Raw genomic sequence first — 27,075 nt, 5'->3', positions numbered from 1 at the left:
CCACGACCATGCAATGTTCTCCCATTGCGAAGCCTCAGATAAGTCAGACTTTCTTGCTGCAGTTAGCTGCGTTTGTAGTAGGCATAGGGCAAACTGAAAACACTCCAGAGTGGGTAACTGATCTCCACAAGTGTGTGGCTACATTGATGTGGGTTTCCGAGGGGATCCTGAACCTTTCTGCCGACACCAACTTTGGCATGAGAGTAGGTTGAGCTGCAACCCTGTGTACACAGGTCATGGTCTCACAGGATCTCACTAACTGCAATTCTGCTGATTCTCTGATATTTGACATTCAACCCCCCGGATGCACGACCTGCACCCCTTGGTAAGCACTGCAGATGTACACTCCCTTTGGGAGTCCTCAGCTCTTTAAATTAGGACATTAGCTGGGACACTCCAGAGTCTCCAGGTGGATCAAGGATGAGAAGGATGGGGAATGCGGAGGAAAAGTTTGTCTAAAGCTATGGCAGCTCTCCCAGGTTGGGACTGAAGTTGGACTAAAAGGTTTTGACTGGAGAGGCATCCTGTCCCGGCCTCACGGGCAGCCCCAGCAACTGCCACGGGGCCGCTTTCCCCCCTTTCGCACTTGGGATAAGGAGCCAGAGAGCAGCCAGCAGCTCCGAGCTTGTTGCAGCAACAACATCTGTTTCCTAGGTGCACTTTGTTTCTGAAGAGGCTGTGCAGCACGCTCCATCTGCGCCCTTGTCTTTTTTTTTTCTTTTGGTGGTGGTGGGTTTGTTTTGTGGGGGTTTTTTTTTTTTTTTGGTTTTTTTTTTTGTTGCTTGTGCCGCATTCGGCAGACAAGGATGGAGGCACTTAGGGGAGGCGAGCACTTCCCCGGGAGGACCCTGCGCCAGCCTCCGTGCCAGCACTGGCTCTTTGCACCCGAAGCAGCATTGTCAGCATCTTGACAGCTGGCCGGCTGCATGCTTATTAGTTGCTACTTTCCTCTTGCCCTCCACCTCTCCTTTGCCTCCCTAACCACCTCCACTCTCTCCCTTCCCCCTTCCTGCTCCTGCCCTGCCGGACGGACGGATGGATGGATGGACGGCCCTTAGGGGAGCCCCCAGCCTCTCCAGATTAGAGCTCTCCAGGGACTTGGTCCTTTTGAAAGGAAGAAAGAAAAAAAAAAAAAAGGAAGAAAAAAAAAAAGGAGGGGGGAGAAGGAGGGGAGGAAAAAAATTTATTAAAAAAAAAAAAGAGAGAGAGAAAAGAAAGAGGGGGAACAGAAGAATGAAAACAGACCCAAGGGGCAATAGTCCCTCGAGCCATTTCACTGCATTACAATGAATATGGACTCTATTAAGCTCCGTTCTGCCTGTTAGTGTTTCCCAGGGCAACACAGCTCCCATATGGCAAGCATGCAGCAGATTAGGGTAGGCCTCCAGGCTTCATTGAGGGCCCGAGGCTTGACTGGCAGTTGAACCCCATCCTTCCCCCCCCCTTCTCACACTTGACACTGCCTGTGTTTATCTAAAGCAAAAAGGGCCGGGGTGGGAGAAGGGGGCATTTGGGGGGTTATTGTCCCGGGCAATGGGAGAGGGCAGGGAGGGGGGGGGGGTGATGAGGGAGGGAGGTGGGATGGAGGAGAAAGGGGGTGGGGGGGCGCAGCCCCTCATACATATTCAGGAGGGGTCTTGAATGGGCAGAGGAGAAATAAAGCAGATGGAATTCATGTTAAAGAACAGCCACAATCGCCCTCCAAAAACAAGGAGAGAAAAGCAGGCAGCCTTAAAGGAGCGTAGGGAGCAGCGTTTATCCAATTAGCAGGGTTGTCAAATTGAATTTACTCAGAATGGAGGGGGAAGCTGGGGGGGAAGGAGGGAAATTAAGTGTCTAGGGCATGGGGGGAGCACGATATTGAAGAAAGGACGCGGGTTTTCTTTCTTTCGTTCTTACGCTTTAGCCTTGTCTTTTCAAGGGCTGAAGCTGTTTTCAGGGCGCGCCAAAGGGCAGCAAAAGCCAGCGTGCATACTCTGTTTTAGCACAGGGCTTCTCTTCTGGTAGCTGCGGAAAAAGGGAGGTGTATCCCACGACGCAAGGCCATGCTCTCATCCCTGGCCTGCCTGTGGCAGGACTATCTCAGGCTGGCAGGTCCATCCACCCTGGGACCACTGTTCCGCAGGCATCGTCCGAGGCAAGCTGCACTCACTACGGTGCCACCACCGTGGTGACACTGGGGAGCCCATGGCTGGCACGAGGGTGGCATTTTGTTCTTCAAGTGTCCTCGCGCTTGCTGGCTGACAAAATGCCAATGTGAAGGAGTTTGCTGGTGCTCAGCAAAGTCAGCCTGATCAATGCCCGCTGGAAAGTGGTGCTCATTTCAGAGGAATGGTCAGATGGAGAGGTGCCAGCAAACACAGGCATTGGGTCTTCAGGGGTGCGAGCAAAAGCCAGATGGGCGATGGGAAGGCTTTGCATCCTGTTGCTAATTCGAAGCCAGCATGCCCAGTCCCCTCCCTGGTGATACCGCAGACTGTTGTGGAAAGGAGCTGCACGGGGCAGTAGCTTTGTCTTGAGAAAGATGGAAAAAAAAGTCATGACGATCACTGCATGTTTTGTTTGGTTCATTGCTGGTTTGGTTTGCATGAGCAGTTCCGTTCAAGGAAAAAGAGCTGGTTTACCTGCAAGTTTAGTTTAGGGGGTTTTTTTAAGAGGTGTCTGTCTCCACTGAATTGCTCAGGACTTGCTTGGAGAAAATCTGTGGTTGTTTTTTACGGTCGCCCAGTGCCAAAGCGCGATTTGTAGTTTGCAGGCGAACTTGCTTATTGGCGTGGTGGTGGTGCCATGCCAGGTTTTGCTCTGGAGATTTTCCTTCTCCCAACTATGACCATGAATTTATCCCAGGCTTTCTCTGTTGTGGCTTCTTGATGGACTCACTGAGCTCACAAGTAGCCAGTAAGAGAGTCTTTTTTGCCTAATCACTTAAAAAAGGAAGGGGGGGAACTCTTCACACAGTTAATCAAGGGCTATGTTAACAGAGCTAATGCACTCTGAAGTCAGGAGCTTTCAGTGCTACAGAGGGAAGCAGGCAAGCTTTTATCCCTGTTTGCACATACATTGTGCTACCTCCTTGACTTTAAACACGGCAGTGTAATGTTGGATGCTGCCTCTCTCTGCCCCCTCCTGACACCACCCACTTCCCATTCGGGATCCTGCCTCTCCCTACAGCATCTGCATCCCCATCCCCATCGGATGCCAGTGCTGGTACATGGGAGAGGGACCATCTCTCCTGCTGCAAACCTCTCCTTTTCCAAACCCTTTCGGAGAGAGTGAATATAATGTAATGGTGTAAAATTAATACTTGGAGTAGGGGTGGGTGTTGGTAGAGGTTAGTTTTGCCCTGTGTATGTTTGATGGGTTTGGAGAAGCAGTCTGGTTCGGGGGGTGATCAGATTACCATCCGTGCCCAGGAATCATGCAGGGACATTGCAGCTGACCTGCTCAGGTGTGTCACCTTGACAGTATTTTTCAGCTAGAGGATTATACAGTTGTGTGATGGATTTTTCAGATGCGATGTCAAAGATTTGGGATCCAATAACAACTTCCTTGATGGGATGGAGGTCCCAGTCAGAGAGCTTTTGGTTTCCAGCTCTGCCACTGCTTTATTTTATAACCTTGGGCAAGGTTGGCTTCCTCTTCTAGCTCTCAAGTTCCCTCATTTGTAAAGCTAAAGGGTACTATGGCTCTTTTCTCTCTTACATTTGCTTTTTCAATGCTTTAAGATCTGTGGAACAACAAAAAAAAATACTGTCTTGTATTAAAAACTAATGATTACAAGTAAAATTGGCATGCTGTACTGTGTAAGACATTGCTTTTTCTGAAGAGCTTAAGTCTCAATGTATAAAACAGAGAACTGGGAGTATCGTTGTCCCTACTTGACCCGTTGGAAACGGAGACCAGCTGCAATGAATTCTCCAGAGTCACCCAGGGTGTCCCCAGCTGGTAGCTGGACCTGAGTTGCTGCAGCCTTTGCCTTAGTGCAGAGCAGCCCCTTCCCCTTCCCACTGTTCCTCCCCCGCACAAAGAGGGGCTTGGGGCCCGGCTGCCTGCCACAACCCCAAACCGCTGTCACGTGCACCGGCACGCTTGCTGTCCTGTAGCGTCTTGCCGGTGGGTAACAGCGTGGACGCATCCGACCTGACCCAGTCTGCTTCTGCGTTTCCCCCCTGCCTGCCCGCGGAGCTGGGGTGTGTGGTGCGGGGATGCTGCCCCGGAGCCGGGACAGAGGCTGGTTCCTATTTGGGAGCCTTGTAAATCACAGACAGTGTGGCAGTAACAAGGGCTGCTTGGCCAGCCCTTGTTAAGCAGGAGGGGGCTTGGGGCTGTGAGCAGCATTTCCTCAGTAAAACCTTCAGTTTCTAATCAGCAAACACCTCTCCTGCTGCCTGTGCTTAATTTGGATCCCTTTTTCCTTTCCAGCTTTATCACCACCACCACCCCTGCCCCACACATGCACCCGCCTTTCTTCTCTTTTATATCTTCACCTCTGGTTTTTCTTTCTTGCTCCTCTCCCTTTGCAGTGCCCTCCATCGCCACGGCACAGCTGAGGCTGTGCGCGGGGGCCTCGGTGGGCTACGGTGTGTGGCGGGAAGCCGAGCCGACAGATTTTACACCCCCACCACCCCTCCGTATCTGATGAAGCTCTCGTTAATTTTGTTTTCCTAATGGCCCCTCCTTTGATTTACTGGGCTGTCTGAAAGGGACTTAGAGCCTCAGCTCCACGACAGGAAATTGTTATTTTAACCTGGCAGGAAAGAATTAAAAATAAATAAACAAATAATTTTTGTTTTCCCTCCCCCCTCGGAGTTCTTTAAGTGACTTTAACTCTTTCTTTTCCCAAATAGCAATTAAGCAGGAGCTGTTGAGGCTGGTGGTTTCAGTGGCTGCAGAAGTCTTGGCAACCAGGGGTATCCCCTAGCGTACCTGCCTTTGGGAGAGGAGGCAGCAGAGGAGGATGCTGTCATGCAGCAGCCCTGTGTCTCCCAGTGCAGCCCCCTGCCTGGGACCGCTGCCTCTGGGAAGGCAACTGGAGCGCCTGGGGCCTCCTCCGCTCCCCACCTCTACTGCCTCTCCCATTGCAGCCCACTCTGGCGATGGCTTGCAGGGACACCAGGCAAATCGAAAGCTGCCTGATTAATAAAGGTCCTTACTTTGCACTACTGCAGGCTGCTTAAGGGCAGCATTTTCAAAAGAGGTCAGCTCCCATTTAGGCATCGAAATAAGTTGGTTGCCTATTCAGGAGAGCTCAGCATGTCAAGAACTGAATGCTTTTGAAAATCTGGCTTCAATTGTGGAAGCTGAGAATTTCGAAATCTGGCCCTGGATCCTAATAGTTCTTTTGGAATTGATGTTTTCATTCATTTTCCTCATTATTTTTATGCCGGCCATTTACTTTTTGTACTTCACTCGGCTGTGAAAGAAATGGCCACATGTCCCTATTTAGAGCTCATGTTCTGCCTGGAGGTTTGGGGAGGTACACTTGTTGCAGCACACCTTCTCTCCTCAGTCTCTGCTCAATACTGTTCAATCTGCCCAGTGCCGTGGCCAAATTTTTTGATCTCCCCTTTTTTTCTCCCCACCTATTGCCCTTCATCTTTTTACAGACCTGGGGGCAGCCAGTTTAGTCATCCGATCGATGTGCCTGGGTGGTCCTAGCTCACGAAGGGTCCGTTACGCATTTCTGCGCCTTTGGCTTTGCCCTTCTGGCCAGAGGCTCCGCACGACGCAGAGCTGCAGGGAGGTCTGGTTGGGAACGTCTTTGCCTGCCCCCTCCCCCAGCATGGGCTCCAAGGAACAACTCTTTTTCCGTCCAACATTTTTCCATCCTGCTGCCAAACCCATCCAGATAGGGAGAATGAGTCAGCTTTGCTCTGTAGGCTTCCAGCACTGAGGAGCAAGATGTTAAGTCCTACTCCAAAATGTTTCTTCTGTATTGGTGGAAGGCTTTCTATCCCCAGCAACCCTGATGGTGTCAGGTACAAACTAAAGCTGGTTTTTAAGCCTAAACTAACTCAAAGTCTTTTCCAGATGAGCATAATTAGTGGGACATCAGTGATGTCAACAGTGCATGTTCTAGTGTGGACAGACCTTGGGCACTTCTACAGCCATGGTCAGTGGTGGTTTGCCCAAGATGGCTGTAGCATAACGAAGGGTGCTTTGGTGGCTACCTTACATGAAAGATGAACTTGAGTAACTCAGGTGGTCTCCAAGTCAATAACTAAAGGATCTCATAGAACTGTATGTGCTGGTTGATGGAGGAAAATCTTAAGAGACAAATTGTTGAGACTCTCTTCCCTCTTTGGGGGAGGAGAGTGATACCGGGAAGGATAGGCACGTAGGAGGGAAGTTGCTGTGTTGTCACTTTGGCACTGGAGCTTATCCGTAGAGGATTCCCACGTCTAACGGGGCTGTGGGCTGCAGTAGCTAGAATATGAGTCTAGCTGATCATTCTAGGTGCCTTCAGGATATGCCTAGCCTGACGTCCAACGGCCAAGCTCTGTCCGTGCTCCCAGCCACCCAGAAGCCACGTAAGGCTGTGCCAAGCTTGACCTAATTTACCCTACCTATCAGCAGGTTTTGTTATCTTGGGCTCATGGCCAAACTAACCATGGATGTGTAACAGGTGCTTTTGCACCTTTGCTGTCACCAGAGGCCAAGCAAAGCCATCTGAGAGGAGCTTGGTGAGATTTCCCCAAATGCTGTGGTTTCTTGCTAGCAGTCATCAGCCTCGCCTAGAATGACTTACCGAGCCTTTCATGGGGAGTCTGTGGCAGTCCTTAGTTCAGGAGTTAGGAGGTTTAATTTTGGAGGTTATGCTTGAAGGGACTTGTCCCCTCTTTTTGACTGAGTTGAGTTTGGAAAGGACATGTTCAAACAGGTGATGGCTTGAGCAGTGACCATGGTGGAAGTAGGAAATGCTGCTCTGCAGAGTCCAGGTGCTCTTGAGGATGGTGGTTGTGGTTAATTGTGAATCTGCAGGGGTAGCGGGCAATATACTGCTGTTTGGGCTGACTGCTATGGTTGGTTTGGTCTTGGGGTTCTCCCCTGCCAATGTGGACATGCTACAGGAGCAATTCTGAAATGCCTTTGAGACTCACAGGTCGTCATCTTCATGCTGCAGCTGGAGGGAGCTCAAAATCCTGTAGCTGCATTACAATGTCCGTACAGGGAAGTATCTTCTTGACTTCAGCCCTTTGCCCTTGGCTGAAGCTCAGTTCAGTCTGACATCTGAGGTGTCTCTTGGTGTAGCCACTTAGATCTTTAATCCCCCTGATTTGTCTGCTTTAGCGTTCGTTCATGACAGTCTCTCTAAAACAGCTGCTGCGGTGTGCAGCCCTTCACAGCATCCTGGCTTGTGACGGGTGGCCGTGGGCTTCAAGTTTTTTGGAGATTGTTGATGCTTTTGAATATGAACCTGGCAGTTTGTCCAGATGGAGTAGTTCAACTCAAAATAGGCAGTGTGTTTCCGGCAGAACAGTTAATCTGAAATCTTTCCATAGATTGTGTCTCTTAGTTTAGAACAAAGGTGTATTATGCCAAATTAGCGGAATCTGCCCTCAGCTCACTGCACTGAATTTAAACAAATTTAGAACTGGCCATTTCTTTTCTTCTGAAAAAGTGTACCCTCCACTTCCTTGCAGAAATGCTCTGAGAAACTTTTACATCTCCTAAGGAGTCCCATCTAGATTGACATATAGGTCTGCCCAGTGGCAGCACAGCCAGTGTCTCCGGAAGAGACTCTGAAACTGTGGACTCACCTCTGTTTTCATATAGCTCGGGATTTGTACCTACTCATTTATTTTTGTGTTCAAGCTAGAATATATTCCAGGCAGGGCCAGGAAGTGGCAGCAACACTTGGCAAATATCTCCAATGACACTTTGTTGGGAATGTTTGGGTTTTGCTTCTGAAAATTGCCCGGTGTGCATTGCTGGCACAGTACGGGCATTCACTGCACCAAATCTGAAACAAGGAAGGGGACTGAGCATGTGTCAGTGTGCATACATGTAGTTTTTTACCAAGGGCTGAGGATGGGATGTCTTGGGAGACTCATGACTGTGCTCGGGGGAGAGGCTGGAGGAGAGAAGTGCTTGCATCAGTGTCTGTAGCCTCCTCAGGCCACCAGCTTTGTGAGTCCCTGGAAGTTTAAGGATGTTGTTAGGGAAGCCAGGGAGGGCTGGAAAGCAGTGGGAAGTCTGAAGGTTTCATCCATTGTGTCTCTTGTCATCCACAGGAATCTGCTGCCACACCTCCACTGCATCCCCTGAGGCAGCTTATGGGACCCTTCCCTGGGCACCTCTGCCCCAGGACACACCGCATGGGATGGCAATGACACGTGGAAAGAAGAGACCCCTGCCCCCCATCCCTTGCCTCATCCTCGCAGCCGCTAGCTGCTTTGCCAAACTGAGTGAGTTTCTGTTCTTACCCATTTGTTCTATTTCATTTATGTTTTGCCTTGAGGTTAATTAGCATAACCCCGTCTCAAGTACATAGTGGTTTTCTCTCTCTGCTGCTTCCTTGATAGCCTTGACCAAAGGTCTGGATTCAAACACTCCTTGAGAGGAGAAGGGGATACAGTTGGAGTTGGACATCTCTGTCTAGTGGTGCCAAGAAGAAATGGGCCTAGGGTGCATCTCCAACTACTAGGGTGGGTGTGTAGCTAACGGGAAGGTGCAGCACAAGCTGAAGCAATGCGGAACGCAAAATGTACCAGCATTACAGTTTTTTTTCCTCTGTCTTTTCTTTTGCTGAGTCTCACAGAACTTTCTTATTCCCATTTCTTTCCCTCTATGCAGGTGAATCTCTGCAGGTCACTGTGCAACCTTCCTCTATTGTCCAAAAGCTTGGGGGCCCAGTTAGCCTGGGGTGTGTAGTGGACCCCCCCAGAGTGAACCTCACCTGGAGACTGAATGGGAAGGAGCTGGCTGGATCGGACGAGGTGCTGGGTATCCACATTGAGCGAGGGAAACTCCTCATCGCGGCTCTCAACAACCACACCGTGGGGCGATACCAGTGCATTGCTCGTGTGCCTGAAGGAGTCATTGCCAGTGTCCCCGCAGTGGTCACGTTAGCTAGTGAGTAGCTTTAGTCCTCTGCCATCCCCTGCGTTGCCCGGGCCATCACACACGCATCCTTGAGAGGCTTATCCACGCTCACTTGTTCACGCAGACATCAAGGGAGGGCTCATTTGGCTTAGGCCACTTTGTAGCATTTTTGATCATGGACTGACTGTCCTCTTGTAGCCCAACCATGACGCAAGCAGTTGCCCTGCATGGTAGGCTGCAGACGTGTCCTGCAGTGACCGTTTTTCCCATGAAGAGCAGGAAATACCTGAGTGACGGGGTTTGTGTGCCTGGTTGGTTCCCTGGCTGTCATGTTGCCTCATATGGTTGCTGAGTTCTTGATTGAGGTTACCAGAAAGTACCTGCTGGTGCTGATGGCCAAGCCACTGCCTGGGCTGCTGCAAGGCTACTGCCAGCACTCGGTCAGTGTGTGCTAGGTTTTCCTGCCTTCCTGACCCACAGAAAGCCAAGTCCCTTGCCCTGCTTGTGCTGTGATGGGACCGGCACATTTTTGTGTTACCCCTGGATTCATCGTAGCCACAGTACCATCCCTCACGCTCACAGTAAGGAAAGTTCGGTTGTGATGAGGAGGCGCTCCCGAGCACCTGCATTAAGTGGCTGGTGGCTCTCTGTGTGCCGTTGGGAAGATGCCTTGCCAAAATACAAGGTGGGAGAGCGGCTCGTTGGGGAACAGTTGCATGATGTTGAAGGCAGAGGCTGCACTGTCCTCATTTGGTAAGGTAGGTGTGGAAGTCGGCAGGAGGTGGATACCAGAGAGCGGAGTATCTAAAAGCAGTTGTAACGAGGTTTCTGTTTTTAGGGGGCAGGAGGCTGTATTCATTACCACTGCTGATGGTTCAGGGAGGGCATGCTTCCCTTCACCAGAGCTTTGTCCTCTTCCTACAAGGTTGCAGTGGCATGGCAGTGAGGACCCACTTTGTCTCTGAGCCACAGCTCTGAGCGAGGGACTTTGCTCCTATCTCTGAGCTCAGAGTGCTCCTCACTGCTGCCCTCTGGCACTGGTGACAGACCAAGGAGACGAGTGCGTGGGAGGGGATGTCTTACAGCAGGGAACTTCTCTTACAGGTGCCTGGTTTTGGTCTAGATGTTACACTCAAATGTGAGAAAGTGCTGGATTTGGATGTATCTGAGAAAGGGCAGTCCATGCCTGCTTGGAGATGGGGGGTCTCTGTGGACCTCCCTTGTTTAGGCAATGGAGAGTCTGATCTTCTCCGAGACCCATGCAGTTTTTGGTGGAGCAAGTGCGTGCAGAGGAGACCGCCATCCCCTGGCAGTGACGGCCCCCAGGTGTGGAAAGGGCTTCATCTTCCCAGCAAGGGGGAGTCTGGGGCTAAGTCTTAAGAAAATGAAGAAGTGAAGATGTTTGTGCAAAGTGGGGGCTGGCTTTGCTTTAAAGCCAAGAGCTATTGGCTTGTCACTGATACATTAATCAGGAGTGAAATGTTTAGGCCAGGCTGGGTGGGAGGAGGAGGCGAGGGAAAGCAAGGGGAGAGTTGCTGAGCTCTGAAGCGGTGTGGGAGGGGGTTGTCACGAGGCTGAATCTGTCAGGGGATTTGGCCTGAGCCCTGGGCTGAGATTAAGTTTCGGAGAACACATTCCAGAGCAGAAAGGGGGCTGTGTGCGCTGGTGGCCTGATAGAGGGAAGGAGAGGAGGGGAGAGGTGGATGGGATTACCAAGGGCATGGTTTGCATTTAGGAGAGCAGGGTGTGCACAGCTCCTCAGCCTGACTGGTTCCTTCTTAGGCTGATCCCCTTTTCTTTTTTCCCCTCACCCCAACCCACCACCACCAGCTCTGTCTCCTGGGACAAAGCATGGCTGTTTGACCTATCGATCTGCTTTGGTCTAGCATCACTGGTGGACAGGAGACAGGTTCTAGACCACCAGAAGGTCCCACTGTGTCCCTCAGGACAAATCAAAGCTACAACTGAGTAGTTCCTCAGCCCTCTCCAGGAGCCAAATCACCTTCAGCCAGCAGATTGCAACTGGAGATGGGGTGCAAAAAAGGAGGACTTGCCCATTGCGGTGATCCATGCCATGGCAAAGGCACTACTGCCGCGGGGAGGTCAGGAGCACCATTCAGTGGAGCTCACAAAACTGGAGCCAGAGCTTGCTTGAACAAACAACTAAACCATCATGGAGTGCCCCTGTGCTGCGCTGCACGGGTCACCTCCTCGAGGGGAACTGGGTATGGCAGAGGCCGTGTCCCACGCACCCGGACAGCCTTGGGTGATGGAGGGCCCCCGGGTGGGGAAGACCTGGCAGTCAATGAGTGAAGAGAGAGAGAGGGCAGCCCAAGAAAGACATAGGGCTGAAGGTGTAGAAGGGAGAGGGGTTCAAATAACCGGTTTCATGTTCATGAGCTGGACGCTGCTTGCAACAGTGGCTTTGCAGTGGTCTGAAATAACAGGGGGCACCGATCTGTGGTGGGACTGAGTTTGAAAGCTATGGTAGCAGATATGCCACAGGCTCTCGCTCCTGCTCCAGACTTCCTCTCTGAGCTGGTTCAGTGGGGACCATGGTCCTGGGGGTGGAGAGGGAAGCCCCTGGCAGGTCAGCTTTGCAGTTGATATATGTCTTCCAGATCACCTGCTTGGCTGAAAGAAAGCCCTCTTGCAAGGCTTAGCCCCATCCAAAAATTATTTTGGGGAGGCAGGGGGAGGGAGAAACTAGAACGTGAATGAAAGCAGTGGTGGGGGTTGTGTGTGGAAAGGTTTTCAAGGTTTAGGTTTATTTTGGAATAGGACCTGGAGTCATTGGGAAAAGTGTCTTGCTAGGTTTCAAGGGGTGTAGGTAACATCATCTGGCCAACTTTTAGGCTATTTCCACTCCTTCACCTCCTTTGGAGGAGACACCCTTGAATGCCCCAGGCTGTGCATGCGCAGTTCCTTAGGGCATCCTTGTGCTTTGCTGACAGTCAGCAAGCAGATAACCATCGCTGCCGTGCTGGCAGCCACAGCATAGCCTTGGGACCGATACCCCCTTCTCACGTCTGTGTCACAGTGATGCCAAGTCTGTCTCTGCTCTCCCTGTCTCAGAGGGCTGGTTGAAACTAGCATTTAATTTCTCCAGCGGAGATAAAATAGCTATTGTATAGCCGAGGGGTGGAGGGAGGAGGGATTTGCAGAAAGGGGAAGTTTTTTTTTTTAAAGAAACAAAAGGAGGAGCACTTCAGGCATTACTTGGGCGCTTTTGAGTCCGCTTAGAGCTGACCTGGTGCTCTGTGATCCCGTGCTCAACTTTGGCGGCCTGTGGCACATCGGCGCAGATAGATACCTGCTGATCACTGCTGGCCTGGCCAGGCTACGCAAGATCAGCCCTGCCTGGCCCCGAGGCAGCCCTTCAGCCCAACAGTGATGGGCTGGAGTCCGGGACGGCTTGAATGGATGAGACAGATGTATTTCTGGTTTTCCAAGCCAGGCCCTAAGTCTTCATATGACTGAGAGCTGCAAGGAAGAGAAAGGTATTTTCTTTGCCTGCTTCCAGGTGGCAAATTTGCCATCATGCCAGAAGCCCTACTCCAGCCCCTCTCCTGACTGGAGGTGCTGTATGAAAAAGGTATGGCTGCAGAGGGCTCTGGTGGGGCCAGATAAATCCACCAGGGACACGAACATGGTGCTGTGGGCTGGTCCTGCAGCAGCAAAGGGCTCGGAAGGTCAAGAGCCTTTGGTGGAGCTCACAGGGCAGCTGAAGCGTGAGGCTGGAGCAAAGCCAGCGGGCAGAGGTGGCAAAAGCCGTGCAACTCCCGGCATTCAGCTGTGTGCCTGGAAAATCAGTGCAGTGAGCACAGCAGCAAGTCTGACCTGGATAGATGTGACATTTAAAAAATAAAACAAAAAAATAGGTGAGGGGTGCAGCAAAGGGGACTCCACCCATTCCAGTGTATCTGCTGCAGCCAAGGATGAGAGGAGTGCGGGATGCCTGTGTTCCGGGGACACTGTGGGACAAGGGAGGCTCGTTGCCCCGTGGTCCTCTGTTGGTGCTGCCGGCGAGGGCGGCCCTCGGCTTTGCGGCAGCACGTGGGAGAAGCCGGGCCTCAGCGCGAGGCACTCGTGGGCAGTGACCCTGCGCCAGGGTCGGGCTGGGCATCCCCCAGGAATTTGCAGCTGCTTTCTGAAGACAGCCCCATTCATTTTCCTCTGCCTGGGCCTCTCCTCTGATGGCTCCCCGGAGGCAGTGGTGGGAGGGAGGGAGGGAAGGAAGGGGAAGACTGGTGATGGAAAAGCGTTTGCTGAGCAGACACAGGGGGCTCTGGCCCCGGGGGCAGAGGTGGCGTGAGGAGGGGAGAGAAGGAAAACACAGGTGGTGTTGCTTGAGACGGTGAAGCTGTGGCATGAGTGCTGTGCAACGGGCCCAGGACAACATAGGGGAGTGGGGCACAGCAGGGGGAATGCACTTGGCGGTGCATGAGCAGGCGGGAGGCCGGGGGTCTGTGCCTGTCCCCTCGGGGCGGGAGGAGGCTGGTGGGGACAGCAGTGGTGCCCAGGCTCTTGTGGCTCTGACCAGATGGGGAGTGAGAGCCATAACCCTGAGCTGCTCTGGCAGCTGAGGGGGGATTAGTGGAGGGTGCCTGCCCCTGGGCTGGGGGACCCTCGTCCCTGTCCATTGCCTTTCGGGGTCCCTCTTCCCTCCCTCATCCTTCCCTACAGCGGGGAAGACTTTCACCTTGAGGGCCGGCATTTTATTTACTACTGCTGCTTCTCTGAAGTTATTTATGGTCTCCCATTCATTTAATCTGGTCTGTCTCGCTTGCCTCATTGCTTGGCCCCCAGCCCTGGGATTCAGCTGGTTTCCCTCCTGGATGACAGCGGCACAACTGGCCGCAGGGCTGACCCTCCCTGTGCCCCGGCTCGCCCTGTCGCGCCTCGGAGCGGGGCACAGATGGACACAAGTGCTGGCCTTTGCTTGTGCTCCCTTCTAAACCAAAAAAAGGAGGAAAAAGCAGGAAAAAAAAAAAGGAAAAAAATTAAGCCCTGTTATCCCAGCACGGCTGGGATTGGCAGTGCTCTGTCTGTCTGTCCACAGCACCTCCTGGCCGGTGGCTGGTGGATGAGGACTTACTGCTTCCCTGTGATCAAGCGTGTCTTTTAAGGACAAGGACATGGGCTGGCACGTCAGGTGCTGCCATATGAAAAGGAAAACCCAGCCAGTGGAGAGGGATGTGGTTTCTCCCAGCTGCAGCGGGAGTTAGACCCAGGGTGCAAATTGCATGTTAGACGTGGGGCACAGCTGCCGCTGGCTGGGCAGCTGAAGGGGTGAGCGCTGCACACCCCCGGCACTGACCCTCTCCTCCGCCCCTCTCTGCACTGCCTGGTGTGGGGAGGCATGCATGGCTCCCCACATCTCGGGGGGCTCATTTGAAGCCCCCAGGGCGAAACTGTGTGTCCTAGCCCAGCGTGGCAGCCTTCGGTTTGCCGCAGTGGGGCCAAGTGCAAAGGGGTGTGTGAAGCGGGGACTCGTCCCACGCACAGAGGGTGCCCCCACCACGGGGGCTGGTGGTGCCCCCAACTACCCCTTGCCAGCTCCAGCCGACCCATCAGCGTTAATGGATGGCTGTATGTGCCCGTACCAGCAGGGAGCAGGGCGGTTGAGACTGCCCATGGTCAAAACCCACTGGCAAATAAAACAGTCTTGTTTGCTGTGGAGGAGCAGGAATTTAGGGGAGTAGTTTGGCAGGAAGCTTTGACACTTGCGTATTGGAAAATAGTTTGTCCTGGTGCCCACCTGATGATTTTCCCCTCTCCCCTACCCGTTTCGCTCCACTCCTCCGATGGTGCCCAGTTCTTGGTCCCCCAGCCACCCCAGGATCCCCTTCCTCCATCCTTGCCCCCTCTGTCCACAGCTTTGTCCCTTGTCCCCCAAGACCGGGACTGGGAGGGGAAAGCAGGAAGAGCCAGGGGTCCCGCTTCCCCCCATGGTGCTGCAGCACTCGCAGCTGTGACACTGTGGGGCAGAGCTGCTGTCTGGGGGGCTGCACGTGAGGGACCTCCACGTCTGCCCAGCCCAAGGTTGTCCTGGGGGTCTCCCGGCACGAGGACATCATTTTCCATCTCCGAGAGCATGGTGCTCCCCGCTGGGCTCTGCTGTACTGGGGCCATGGGTCTGCTATTCCTCCAGGCTCCTGGGCCCCTTCTCCTCTTTGGGGTCTGCGTGCGTGCACGCACGTGTGTGTGTGTGCAGATCCCTGCCAGCATTGCTGGAGCCTATGCCTTGGCTCCAAAATCTTAATTTGGCTGTGATGAATCCAGACCACCAAGGCGCACATTAATTTTCCTGATGCTCGTTTATATTTTGTTGATCGGAGAAATATGCGTGATGTGGGCAGGCAGACACTGGGCTCTCGCCTCTTCTCCACCTCTTTCCATTTCTGTGGCTCTCACTGTTTTATTCCTTGATCAAATATAAAAGCAAAGAGGAGAAAATATCCCGCACCCTTCCCCTCCCCAGCAGTAACTTTCGTTGTTGGAGGAGCGCGAGGCGCTGCCAGCTTTTCACAAGTTAAGAGTTAACCTTCATCTGGCTTTAATACCCAGTGGAAACATGGCTCCCCTCCTCGGCTTGTCTTAAAGGATTAATCACATTTCTGAAGTTCACCCGTATTCCTTCTTTTTATTATTATTTTTTTAATTGAATGATGCCAAGAAATTCCAGAAGTATTAAGCATGTTCGCTGCAAATCATTTTTATGACATTGCAAAACCTCCCCTTTTCAACCTCCTCCCCTTCCCTCAGATCTGGGCCCGGGAACGCTGGCTCCCCCGGCAGCCGCCCGGCAGCCCCTCTGTGCCGCACTTGGGGAGGCTTTCTCGCCGCCTTGCCAAGAGAGCTGGTTTTTATTTAAACTCCATAAAGGATCTTGCTTTAATCAGAAAGTCTGCTTGAGAAATTTCATGTCACTTTTCCATGACTGTGGGTGGGAGAAGCTTGGAGCCAGAGTTGTCTTTTGCTCTTGGAGAGCTGCTGCATTTCCCAGAGAACAAAAACACATTTTTCTGCTGGTTGGGGCTGCCAAGGGAGGCTGCCTGCCGTCCGCCCGCCGCCAGCCCTCCTGCTCCCCCCTCTCCCCAGCTCTCCAAACTGCCCGAGGTCGCGGGTACCATGTCCCAGGATGGGTTTTGAGGAGTGAGGGAGCTGCTGACAGTGTGTGGCCACGCCGTGCCGTGGCGATGGATGCGACGCGCTGCCTTAGCGTGGGGTTTTGAAAAGGGAGTGCGATCTCGTCTGGATTTAGTGGCGTGCCGCTTGGGAGACGTGTTAGCACTGGGTCCCAGGGAAGATGGGCCAGCTTGAGCCTTGATGCAACGTCGTGACTTGTGACCAGCCGTGGGATGTACAGTTGTCACTAGTGGTCGCCTGGGCTGGTGCACGGCACTGTAAAAATGCCTGTGCGGGACTTTTTTCCTGGCGCAAAACTCTCTCCCTCCTAGCACAGGCTGACCAAAGCAAGCTTTGGGCTTGCACCGCCCCGGAAAGATTTGCCATCATGCCCAGGGAGGGAGAGGACCAGTATCATCTCCAGGAAGCTTGGCAGGGCTGGACTGGTGTGCTCCTTGCCCTGCCAGATCCACGGGGTTTCACTGCAGTCCTCTGCTCCTGCTTTGAAAAACAGGAAAAAGAAAATGAAAGGTCAAGCGTCCCTTTTCCCCTGCCCCTGTGCTGCCAATCCTGCTGCCCGCATTGGCCCCGCCAGGGGAGCAACCCCTGTCACAGCCTGGTAGGGGACACGTGCTGGGACAGGGCGTTTTCATGGCTGTTTTAGGGAGGGGGCAGCTGTGCCATGTATATGAGGAGCTGGTTGTTCTTGCAAGTCCCTGAGGTGTGGCCACTGCTTGGGCACACATGAAGCGTCATGGTTAACCGGCCTTCAACTGTGAGATATTTGATGGGAGCAAGAGTGCCTGGAGCGGAGATGCCAGTTGCTTAGGTGCCGGAGGAGCTCAGGGCAGCTCTGGGAGCGTCCAGCATCCACACACCTTCTTCCACTGTGTCTGTACACCCTTGAAGCAGGCTGGGCTCCCTGAGTTACGACTACAAAGTTAGCTTCTTGGTAGCAGGATGGCAGCCGTATTTGAAATAGCAGGTGGCAGAGGGACCGTTTTTGGCCACCCTTCAGTGCTGCATTAAGTTGGCTCATTTTTTACTCTTAGGCCAGAATTTTTCTCACCCTGTTTCTCAGCCATGGAGCAGGCGGTTTCTCCAGAAGCTGTGTTTTAAGTTATCCATTTTGTAGGAAGGAGGAGGAGAAAAAAAAAAAATAAAGCTCTGAAGCCAGGCCAGTTTCCCTAGCTGCTGGGGATGGAGCGGTCCTCTGCCACCACTGCAATGAACAGCCCTGGGCTCACAGGGAGAGGATGAGCTGACACTGAGGTGCAGAGCCAGCCACTGAGATGCCCCGTCGTTCGCTCTCTCTACAGATCTCAAAGATTTCAAGTTCGATGGCCAGCACGTGATCGAGGTGGATGAAGGGAACACAGCCGTGATTGCCTGTGACCTGCCCGAAAGTCACCCCAAGGCTCAGGTCCGCTACAGCGTGAAGCAGGAGTGGCTAGAGGCCTCCCGAGGTGAGTGCCACGGGGGTCTGTCCCGCTTGGTCCCCTCCCAGGGCCCTCAGTTTTACCCTTCCCTAGCAACTGTAGCTTTCTCTGCCTGCTGCCTCCTCATTGTCACTTTGCAGCCAGTCTGAGCACAGGTTAGTTTAGGGTCTCTGCCACATCTCCTTGATGTCCCTGCTGCCTGGGACTGGGGAGCCCTGTGTAACACCAGCTTGCAGTAAGGCAAGAGGAAGCAGAATTAGGTGATGCACAACATTGCTCTTCATTGGGCATCTCCATGTGTCTGTGAAGCATTCTTGTAGCCCAGCCTGGATAAAGGCAACTTTGAATTTTAGAAATTTTTAAAATTTGGATCTGAGTTTCGCAGTTTCACTCCACCTGCTGCATGTACCTGGGACAAGCTCGCTTCACCTGAGGCTCTGTTCCTTCCATCATTGCTCCCCCTGATATTTGAACCAAAAGAAGTCGGTGTTACTGCATTGTTTTTTCCCTTCCTAGCTGTCCACCTTTTCTTTAGGGCACTGCATGTCTTCCAGGAGGGTGGGCAGGAGCATATCTTGTGACCATGTGCCACCTCCTCTTCTCTCTCTACAGACAATTACCTTATCATGCCATCCGGGAACCTTCAGATCGTCAATGCCAGCCAAGAGGATGAGGGGACTTACAAATGCGCTGCCTACAACCCTGTGACGCAGGAGGTGAAAACCTCAGTCTCCAGTGAGAGGCTCCGTGTGAGACGTAAGCCTGTCTCCCTTCACTGCCCATCTTCTTCATAGTGTTTCTAGCCCTGGGAGCACGTATCACTGCTATTGCAGCTGGTTTTCTGTGTGCGGAAAAACTCCTTTCCAGCAGAAGACACCAAGGGCTGCTCCTGGGGTATGTGTCTCCAACCCTGGGATTGCCGTACCTCCTCAGGATTTGTTCTTGGTGATGGGCGAACAAAGGCCCCTAGCCCTTTGGCAAGACTGCTTGCTGTGTGCACGCACCTCTTAAGGAATTTCCCTCTAGGCCTGCCTTGCCATTTATCCCCACAGCGCAGGGGAGCAGCGCTAGCCCTACCGTAACCCCTACCTGCACCCTGCACAGAGTGCTTTTCCACCGGCCACCTTCCTTCTCACCCATCTCCTTCCTCCTCACCAGGCTCCACAGCAGAGGCAGCCCGGATAATCTACCCCCCCGAAGCTCAGACCATCATTGTCACCAAGGGCCAAAGCCTCATCCTGGAGTGTGTGGCCAGCGGGATCCCCCCACCACGGGTCACCTGGGCCAAAGACGGCTCTAGCGTCTCCGCGTACAACAAGACGCGCTTCCTGCTCAGCAACCTCCTGATTGACCCCACGAGTGAGGAGGACTCAGGCACCTACAGCTGCACGGCTGACAATGGGGTTGGGGAGGCTGGAGCCGCATTCATCTTCTACAATGTGCAGGTGTTTGGTGAGTGCTGCTGTAGTCCTTGTTTCAGGAGGGACTTGGAGTTTCTCAACTGCTTTCAGGGGAAAATACTAGTGCTACTGTACTCTTCCTCTCCCTGGATGGACCACAATGTAAGGCAAACCCCTGCTTGTGGTTCCAGTTTCTAGGAGATGGGATGAATTCTTCCTTGAGGGTGGTAGTTCCTCCTTCCTGGCTCCCACCATGAGCTGGAGATGATGGATCCTCCATTCCCATGCAGAAGCTCTTCTCTTGTCATTTGTGGCACTGGGTTTGCTCTAACTCTCCACTCTCTTGGAGGACTGGCTGCTGCTTAGACATATTTAGCATTAGGATAGGAAAGACATCAGAGTGACTTGCTGTTTGCTCTGTTCTGTAGGGAAGATCTCTGTGGGGTGGGAAATGTAAGGGATACTACACCTTAGATATTTCTACCATGCATCCTTCCCCTTCTCACAAGCGTTAGGGAAGCTAAGCCTATGTCTTATTGGATTGCATTTCATCCAGGTGCCAATGTGTTGCTTTGGCACAAGCGTGGTCTTCGCAGAGCAGCCTTTCAGCTCAGAAAAACGGGTCTTGTAGGTGGCTGCTGTTATCTGAGAGGGGCAGGTGGCCTTGGGCCAGCTCTCCCTGAGGTCCCTGTGGATGCTGAAGGGGAGGCGCAATGAAGCAGACCCCTGCAGGCCCCCACAAGGGGGTGGGACTTGGGGGTAGGGTAAGGATCCATCACTCTGCCCTCGTCCCTGCCAGAGAGGAAGGTGCAAAGCCGTGACCTTGCCATGCTCCCTGCCAAGTGACACTCAGCAGCCGTGTCTTTTCCTCGCACAGAGCCCCCAGAGGTCACCATGGAGCTGTCCCAGCAGATCATTCCCTGGGGCCAGAGCGCCAAGTTCACCTGCGAGGTGCGAGGGAACCCCCAGCCCTCCGTCATGTGGCTGCGCAACGCCGTCCCCCTCTCTGCAAGCCACCGGCTCCGGCTCTCCCGCAGAGCGCTGCGGCTGGTCAGCGTGGGGCCCGAGGATGACGGCATATACCAGTGCATGGCAGAGAACGAGGTCGGCAGTGCGCAAGCCATGGTGCAACTGAGGACAGCCCGGCCAGGTGAGTCCCTCTCTCCAAGCTCGTGACCGTTCAATCCCAGAGCCTAACACACAGGGAAAGAGCAGGGGCAGCAGGAGAAGAAAGTTGGTGCGTAACCCTCCCGCTTGTGTTCGAGCTGCCTCGCTCTTCCCTCCCTTTTACCCTGCACTTCGAGTGCTTTTTTGACTCCGTATCTCCCTGTAGGAACAGATGTTAGCGGTTTTGCTTCTAAGTGCAGTGCCGCGTGTGCATACTTGAGCTATCTCTACATGAGAGGCATAGGACATCTGGGTGTAGCGCCTTGCCCTATGGCTTACTCAGCTCTGCCTCCAAGCTTGCGCTGAGCAAAAGCATAAACGCGGGTGTGGGTGGATACACCTGGGGTAGAAGTACCACCTGATTCCTTGGACCTTGCTGAACTTTTCCATGGTAAGAGGGGCTTCAGAGAGGGAGGAAGCCCCATGTGGCCAAGGCTTGTTCTTGGAGAGGCCCTGGTGAAGTGAGTTAGGTTTATAGTGCGAGAAGGAGAGATTGTTGCCAACACCTTTTTGAGTGGCACAGCAGGCAGCGCTGCCTGGGACCTGATACCTCTAAGGTACCTGTGCTGCAATGGGTGCATAGCGCCAGTCTTCTGAGAGGTTCAAGGGGCTCACAGCTCTGCCTTCACTGTAGAATGGGATGGGCATTTACCCTGCCTCAACACCTTGTCTTTCAGGAGCTACACTCAACCCTGGGCGAGATGCCCAGCTGGGCTCGGCTCAGCCTCCAACACCACCTTCCAGGGACAGTGCCTTAAAGCTGCCCCTGGATAAAGCTGGACTGCCAAAGCCTGGGACGACCCTGCTGGCAGCATCTCCACAGTGTGCAGCCAACAGGGAGCTGGTGTCTCCAGCCGAGGCCCCCATCATCCTCAGCTCTCCCCGGACATCCAAGACAGACAGCTACGATCTGGTGTGGAGACCCCGGCCTGACAGCAGAGCCCCCATCCTCTACTATGTGGTGAAGCATCGCAAGGTATTGCTGTTTCACCCTGCTCCTGTCTTTCCTCTGCCCATTCAACAGGTGGGCTGGTGACCTCAGTGCATGTTTTCACACCTCATGAGCAGGTGCGTTGGGGCAGGGGCACCCATCGATCACTGGTGGTGCTGGTTGGTGGGACCTCCTCAGCTGCAGCCTCAGCCTGTTGAGGTGTCACACGTTACAGGCTGTGAGAGGAGGTTTGTCAGGCTGTCCAAGAAGAGCCCATAGCAGTGCCTGTCTGCCTAAGTACGTAGGGGGGTGTATGCACACACATGTATTTCCAGTCTGAAGAGCTTCCAGTCCCCAGTTGTGTGCTTACACAAGTAGGAAGTCCTGAGGGCAGATTGCACAGTGACTTGCTCTGCAACGCTTTTGTCTTGGCACAAGCCACGGGGACACATCTGCCTTGAAAGCCTCGGGCTGTGGGACACTCTGCCTGTCTCTGCTGCATGTACCTGCCCTGCTCAGCCGCACTGAAGCACCCACGCTCAGTGACTGTGAGGAGCCGGCAGAGAGCCGGCATAGCCATGCTAAATCCTCTGGGAAGGCCCTCAGGCACCAGTTTTATTCTGGAAGCTGAAAGGCAATGCACTATTGAGCATGTCTTTTGGCTGGTGGCACAGCGTGAGCGCAGGGTGCGCTGCTGAGCCCTGCTTGAGCCCGAGGGCTCCTGCCCTCTGCGGTGCTTCTCAGCACCACAGGCAGAGCTGTAGCCCAGCGGTTTCTCTAAATAGCGAAGCGCTGTTGAGGTACAAATTCTGCTTTTGAGGTGTAGAGCAAATTTTCCCATTTTGCTGGGAATAAGTGGGGAAAGAAGGGCTTGAATGTATCTGTTTGCTGCTTGTATTTCCTTTGGGGAGTCAAGGAGTTGCAGTAGAGAGGCAGGTTTTGCTTTGAGGTTTGAGTACATTCCAGATCTGGCATGTTGTGAATTCCCAGCCACTGCAAGGCACTGTTTTTGATTGTATGTGAGTGTATGTATCTATTTTCCTGGAATTGTTTGATTTTGTGAAAATATGGTATAATAGGAGGCTGTTATAATCCCTACACATCCCTGATTTCTTTCTAAACAAAAACTTAAGCTGAGGGTTTCAGCTAAGCATCTCTTTAAAGAGCCCTTTAAAGCAAAGGCAGAAGATGCCAACACAAGAATACAATAGGACAGGCTTAAATAAAAACCAAAAGATGCCAAAAGCCTCACCAGATTATTGGCTCTCGTTGTCTGCCAAGAAGAGATTTGTCCCCCAGTGGTGTATCATGTAACTACCAATTCTGCATGCAATCTTAACTTGCAGGCTGGAGTTTGTCCATATTTTATTTGTTTTTCAGCACTTCACCTGGAAGGGGCTGTAGGGCAGTGGAGGTCACCGTGGGTCACCGCAGTTTGCAGTAATATGTTTTCAGTGTAGTCCAAATTCTCAGCTGGAGACTCTTTCTTGGGATGCTTAAGGATTGCGTGGAAAGGAATTAGTCCCAATAACCCTTAAACTTGTTTAGAAAGAGTTTCTTTCTATCAGAGATCCTTAGGATCAAGTTATATAATGATCTGGTTTTGACATCTCTGACTGGAAAAGCATGTGTGCAGAGAGGGAAGGAATCAATTCAGCAACAAAAGAAAAGGCTCTTTGTGTGAAATATGGTTATAAGTAAAACCTACTGACAGGAGGCTTACATTTGTACTGTGCAAGGGTCTCCTGCTCCTCTGGAAAATATCTGCGGATGTCTCTTTTTTTTTTTAATTTCCCCCTGCTCTTACACTGCCCCTAAAATCTCAGCAGCCTGCAAGCAGTCAGATGCCACGCAGCCGGTACCTTTGTTTCTTAAGAATTTCTCTTTTTCTTTCCTGGATATTAGCAGTCTTTAGGGCTCCCCTCTCTGGCCTCACAACTCCGCGGGCTCAGGAATAAAAATAAAACGAGGCAGGCATTAATCAGTCAGTGTCAAACACTTGGAGAAGATGAATGATACGACAGAGTCTTGGCATTTCCGTTTTGTTGCATTGCCTGCATTACTAATGCTCCTTTTGGCACCGGGTCACTTCAGTGTCCTGCCTGTTTGCCTGCAAAAATATTATCCTTGCAGCTGAGGAGAAGGAAGAAGGTCCCAGCCTTCCCTCCCCCTCCACATGGTGCATCGGGGCATCACCAAAAAATGAACTGTGTTTCCAAGCCTTTCTGGGGGCCACGGCCATACACGGTCTTTTCCCTGCAGAAACCTGTGCTCGAACGTTATGGTTCCTCATTTCAGCCAGAAAGTGCCAGCAAAGAGGCTGGATAAAACTGGATAAAAATCCATTAGTGAAATGATTTAGATATAGATGACCAAAGTGGTATGTGGGTAAGTGGCCAGCATCTAAATGAGCAGCTCAGCAGCTGGGCTGCAGGAGAGATTTGGCTCCTAAAGCAGCTCCAGCCTCTGCTTAATGCTGCCCTTTGTGGGCATGCCTGCTCAGAGCTTTACCTGTGTTGAGGGGCAGCGGTATCAGAGGGGACCCGCGGACAGACTGGGGCTGAATGAACCTCTGGGGTCAAGAAAACACCCTGGTGCTTGGTGACTTGTCCTGCTGATACCTGAATCCTTCGGCTTTGCAAAATCAGGCTGGAAACATCTCCCTCCTTTGCAGTCAGGGAGCTGGCCTCCGGGCAGGGAAGGTAGCCTGGCTGATACACAACCTGACAGGGAGGTTACTGAGCTCAGTGCAGGTGAGAAGCCCAGCCTGCCCCCAGCTTTGCAATGCCTGCATTGGTCTCTCAGCAGGTCACCAACACCTCGGACAGCTGGGCAGTGAGGGACGTCCCAGCTTCACAGCACCGCCTGACCCTCACCAGGCTGGACCCTGGGAGCCTCTACGAGGTGGAGATGGCCGCTCACAACTGTGCTGGCGAGGGACAGACGGCCATGGTGACCTTCCGGACTGGTAAAGGTCAAACCTTTCCCTGGGTGTTTTGCTCTGAGTCAGGGGAGGGCCCCTCTGAGATGTCCTGCCACAGCCCTGAGGCACAGGCACCAGCCTTATGGGAAAAAAACAAACAAACCAACCCTTAAGGGGCTGTTTCTGCTCTGGAAACCCATCTGCCCTCAGCTTAGATTGACCCTGTCAGAAGGGAAAGTGGAGGGTGGGACTGACACAGGATGGAGAAAATCAGGTTTTCCCCTCTGCCTGGGTTGGAGTAAGTCCCTCCCTTGGTGTCTTAGTTGGACACCTGCAGAACCGTGGAAAATAGGTCTGGCAGGGATGTCAAGAGGTCGTTTAATCCATCCTCTGCCTGGAGACAGGATGAGCCTGTGGGGGTTGTTCCGACAGGTGTCTGTCTAATCTGTCCTTAAAAGCTTGTCCTGCACTAAAGGAAACTCCAAGCCTTCCCATGCAGTCTGCTTGGTGCCGAGCTGTCTTTGCCATTAAAAGGACATTCCAAATGTCTACGCTAAGTCCCCCCATCCCTTGGCTGCTTTTCATGTCTTCGGCAGGTGTGGGGAATGGCATTCCCTTTGTAGCAACCCTCCCCACGGTGGTGGGCTTGCTCACATCTCCCCTCAGGCCCCTCTCTTGTGCTAATTATTACCTTCTCAGGCAGTAATCTAGCAACATTTTCAAGAAAACCAATTAAAGTTTTTGAAAATTAAGTATGAGGGGGACCTGTTAACATTTTAACAAACCTGCCTCTTTAGCTTTAGTTCCTGCCTGCAGGTTGAGCACTTTGAACCCCTAGGGTCATTTGAGTCCAGAGAGTCCTTACCTCGGCATTGGGGCTGGGAATATTTTCTTTGCTCATCACAGCAAAAATTAACTCCGAGCTGCGTCTCTGTGTCACTGATGTCATCTGTCCCATCTGCACAGGCCGGCGCCCAAAACCAGAGATTGTTGCCAGCAAAGAGCAGCAAATCCAGAGGGATGACCCAGGCACGAGCACTCAGAGCAGTAACCAGTCCGACAACAGCCGTCTGTCCCGTAAGACCCTCCCTGAACTGGGCAAGGAGGGAGGGCGAGGGGTGCTGGATCTCTTGTGGGTGGCAGTGGCCAGGCCGTGCTGGGGTTGAAGTCTCTGCGGGGTAAAGCAAGACTCTGCAACGCTGGATGGGTGGTCTCCAGCTCCTGACGAGGAGAGGTCCTTCTCGGACACCCCTGCGACTGCACTCGGCAGAAAGTCTGTCTTAGGAGAGCAGGCTGATCCTACTGCCTGTCCCCACCATTAATGCCAGGACTTGTGAGAAATGCTCTGTCTCTTGCTGAGTGTCACATGGAGGGTTCAGAAAGCCCTGCCGCGCAGGACCAACAAGCTCCCATGCACCAGTGGGTGCTGGGGGAATCTGAGGGAGAAAGGGGAACCAAGTCCCTGCAGGTACTGGCATCCTCCTCTCTCAGCCAAGCCCTGACAAGGGGCAGTTAGTGCCCTTTCTAGGGGCAGAGAGTGCTCCATGTGGGTATTTTGCCACACTGGAGAAACATCAGTTCCTGCCTGCTTAATGTAATTGCTTGTTTCCCACCCTGTGTCTGCCATTATTATTATTCACCAGTGCTGTTACCCTTTCTGTGAAATTCTCTTCTTCAATCCTTACCCTTTCTGTGAAGTCCCCTCCTTCAGTCCCCCACTCTCATTCATGTGTTGCCTTTTCTTCCATCTCTGCAGCTCAGTTAATCTCTTTCCCTCCCATCTTTTGATTGTTTTCCTACCAAATTACATTTTTACTGTTCAGAACTTTTCTCTGTTTTCTCCTCAGCTGGTTCTCCTCAGTCTCTCTGGTTTTCATCTTACACTCCTCTGTCTCCAGTGTCAATCTCCCTCTGCTCACCACTTCCACATCAGCCAGGCCTTTTGCTCTGTCTCCAGCCCTGCATCCATACTTCTCACTGCTCTCTCTCCCATGATGGGTGTACACTCCTCAAACCTTGTCTTACCCTGCTTAAGTTGGAAATGGAAAAGGAGCAAGATGCAAGCAGGAGTAAAAGATGTTGGCAGGGCACAAACTGAAAGGAGTGAGGATTTGGGGGTGTCAACTCCACTGAAGAGACAGAAGAGAGTATTCAGGACTTAGAGAGCATGTGGGTGGGTGCAATGCAGGTAGCCCTTCACCCACATACCTCTGAGCTAGAGGATCCTCTAGCTCACCTCAGACAGGGTGAGAGGAATGTGTTTCACGTGCTGTTGTCCTTCTGTGCTCCTTGCAGCTCCAGAAGCACCGGACCGTCCAACCATCTCCATGGCATCAGAGACATCTGTGTACGTGACCTGGATCCCCCGTGGGAATGGCGGGTTCCCTATCCAGTCTTTCCGCGTGGAATATAAGAAACTGAAGAAGTTGGGAGACTGGGTCCTGGCCACCAGTGACATTCCTCCCTCCCGCCTCTCTGTGGAAATCCCAGGCCTGGAGAAAGGTAGGCAGGTGTTCTCCTCCCTGCTCCTGAAGGCGTGTAGGAAAGCTGTGCAGTCCCTGTAGGATGCTTAGCCTTCTGTCACGTCACGCTTAGCCCCGGCATGTGCGAGCAAAACAAAGCCTCCCCAGCTCCAGCCTTAGATGCACGGGGAAAAGCTGCAGATGCTTCTCCAGTTTCTCCAGCTGCAAAGACCCACATAGATTTGACCTCCCTCAGGGAGGCTTGCACATGCTTTTCTGTATTACAGGATATAGTTACAAGAGTCATTTGGTTTTGCCATTTACTAGATAGGACAGAACTTTCTTGCCACAGGCAAGACAGGTGGACACACAGTTCCCATTGCACTTCACATGAGAAAAGATGGCATCACTGAGCTGGACAGTTTAAAAGGGCAACATATCTACTCCAGCTTAAAAACCAGAGAAACTATGTTTGGGTAAAAATTATTTAGACTTTGAGCTTTTAACTGACATTTATGTACCTAATTTCTATGTGGTAGAGGAAGGACACCTTCCCATACCTGCTTTCAGGTCAGGA

The 27,075-nt window shown here is 52.6% G+C and overlaps 1 protein-coding gene across 4 annotated transcripts in view; it reads left to right on the top strand.

The window, feature by feature from the left end:
• Positions 1-27,075, top strand: part of BOC (BOC cell adhesion associated, oncogene regulated) — a 58,541-nt gene that overhangs the window by 24,565 nt on the left and 6,901 nt on the right. Inside the window, exons 2-11 of one of the 4 annotated variants that reach the window (XM_054813092.1) lie at positions 8,235-8,408; positions 8,797-9,075; positions 17,496-17,642; positions 18,228-18,371; positions 18,774-19,067; positions 19,893-20,165; positions 20,860-21,158; positions 23,922-24,081; positions 25,003-25,113; positions 26,332-26,538. In XM_054813092.1, the coding sequence (XP_054669067.1) occupies positions 8,324-8,408; positions 8,797-9,075; positions 17,496-17,642; positions 18,228-18,371; positions 18,774-19,067; positions 19,893-20,165; positions 20,860-21,158; positions 23,922-24,081; positions 25,003-25,113; positions 26,332-26,538 (1,999 nt within the window). In that variant the 5' untranslated portion in view covers positions 8,235-8,323. Of the gene's footprint in view, positions 1-8,234; positions 8,409-8,796; positions 9,076-17,495; positions 17,643-18,227; positions 18,372-18,773; positions 19,068-19,892; positions 20,166-20,859; positions 21,159-23,918; positions 24,088-25,002; positions 25,114-26,331; positions 26,539-27,075 lie in introns of all 4 variants that reach the window. The other 3 variants (XM_054813090.1, XM_054813089.1, XM_054813091.1) reach the window with 3 other exon arrangements.

Source organism: Grus americana, chromosome 1, assembly GCF_028858705.1.
Source record: "Grus americana isolate bGruAme1 chromosome 1, bGruAme1.mat, whole genome shotgun sequence".
Lineage (NCBI taxonomy): Eukaryota > Metazoa > Chordata > Aves > Gruiformes > Gruidae > Grus > Grus americana.
This window is presented reverse-complemented; position numbering and strand designations above follow the sequence as displayed.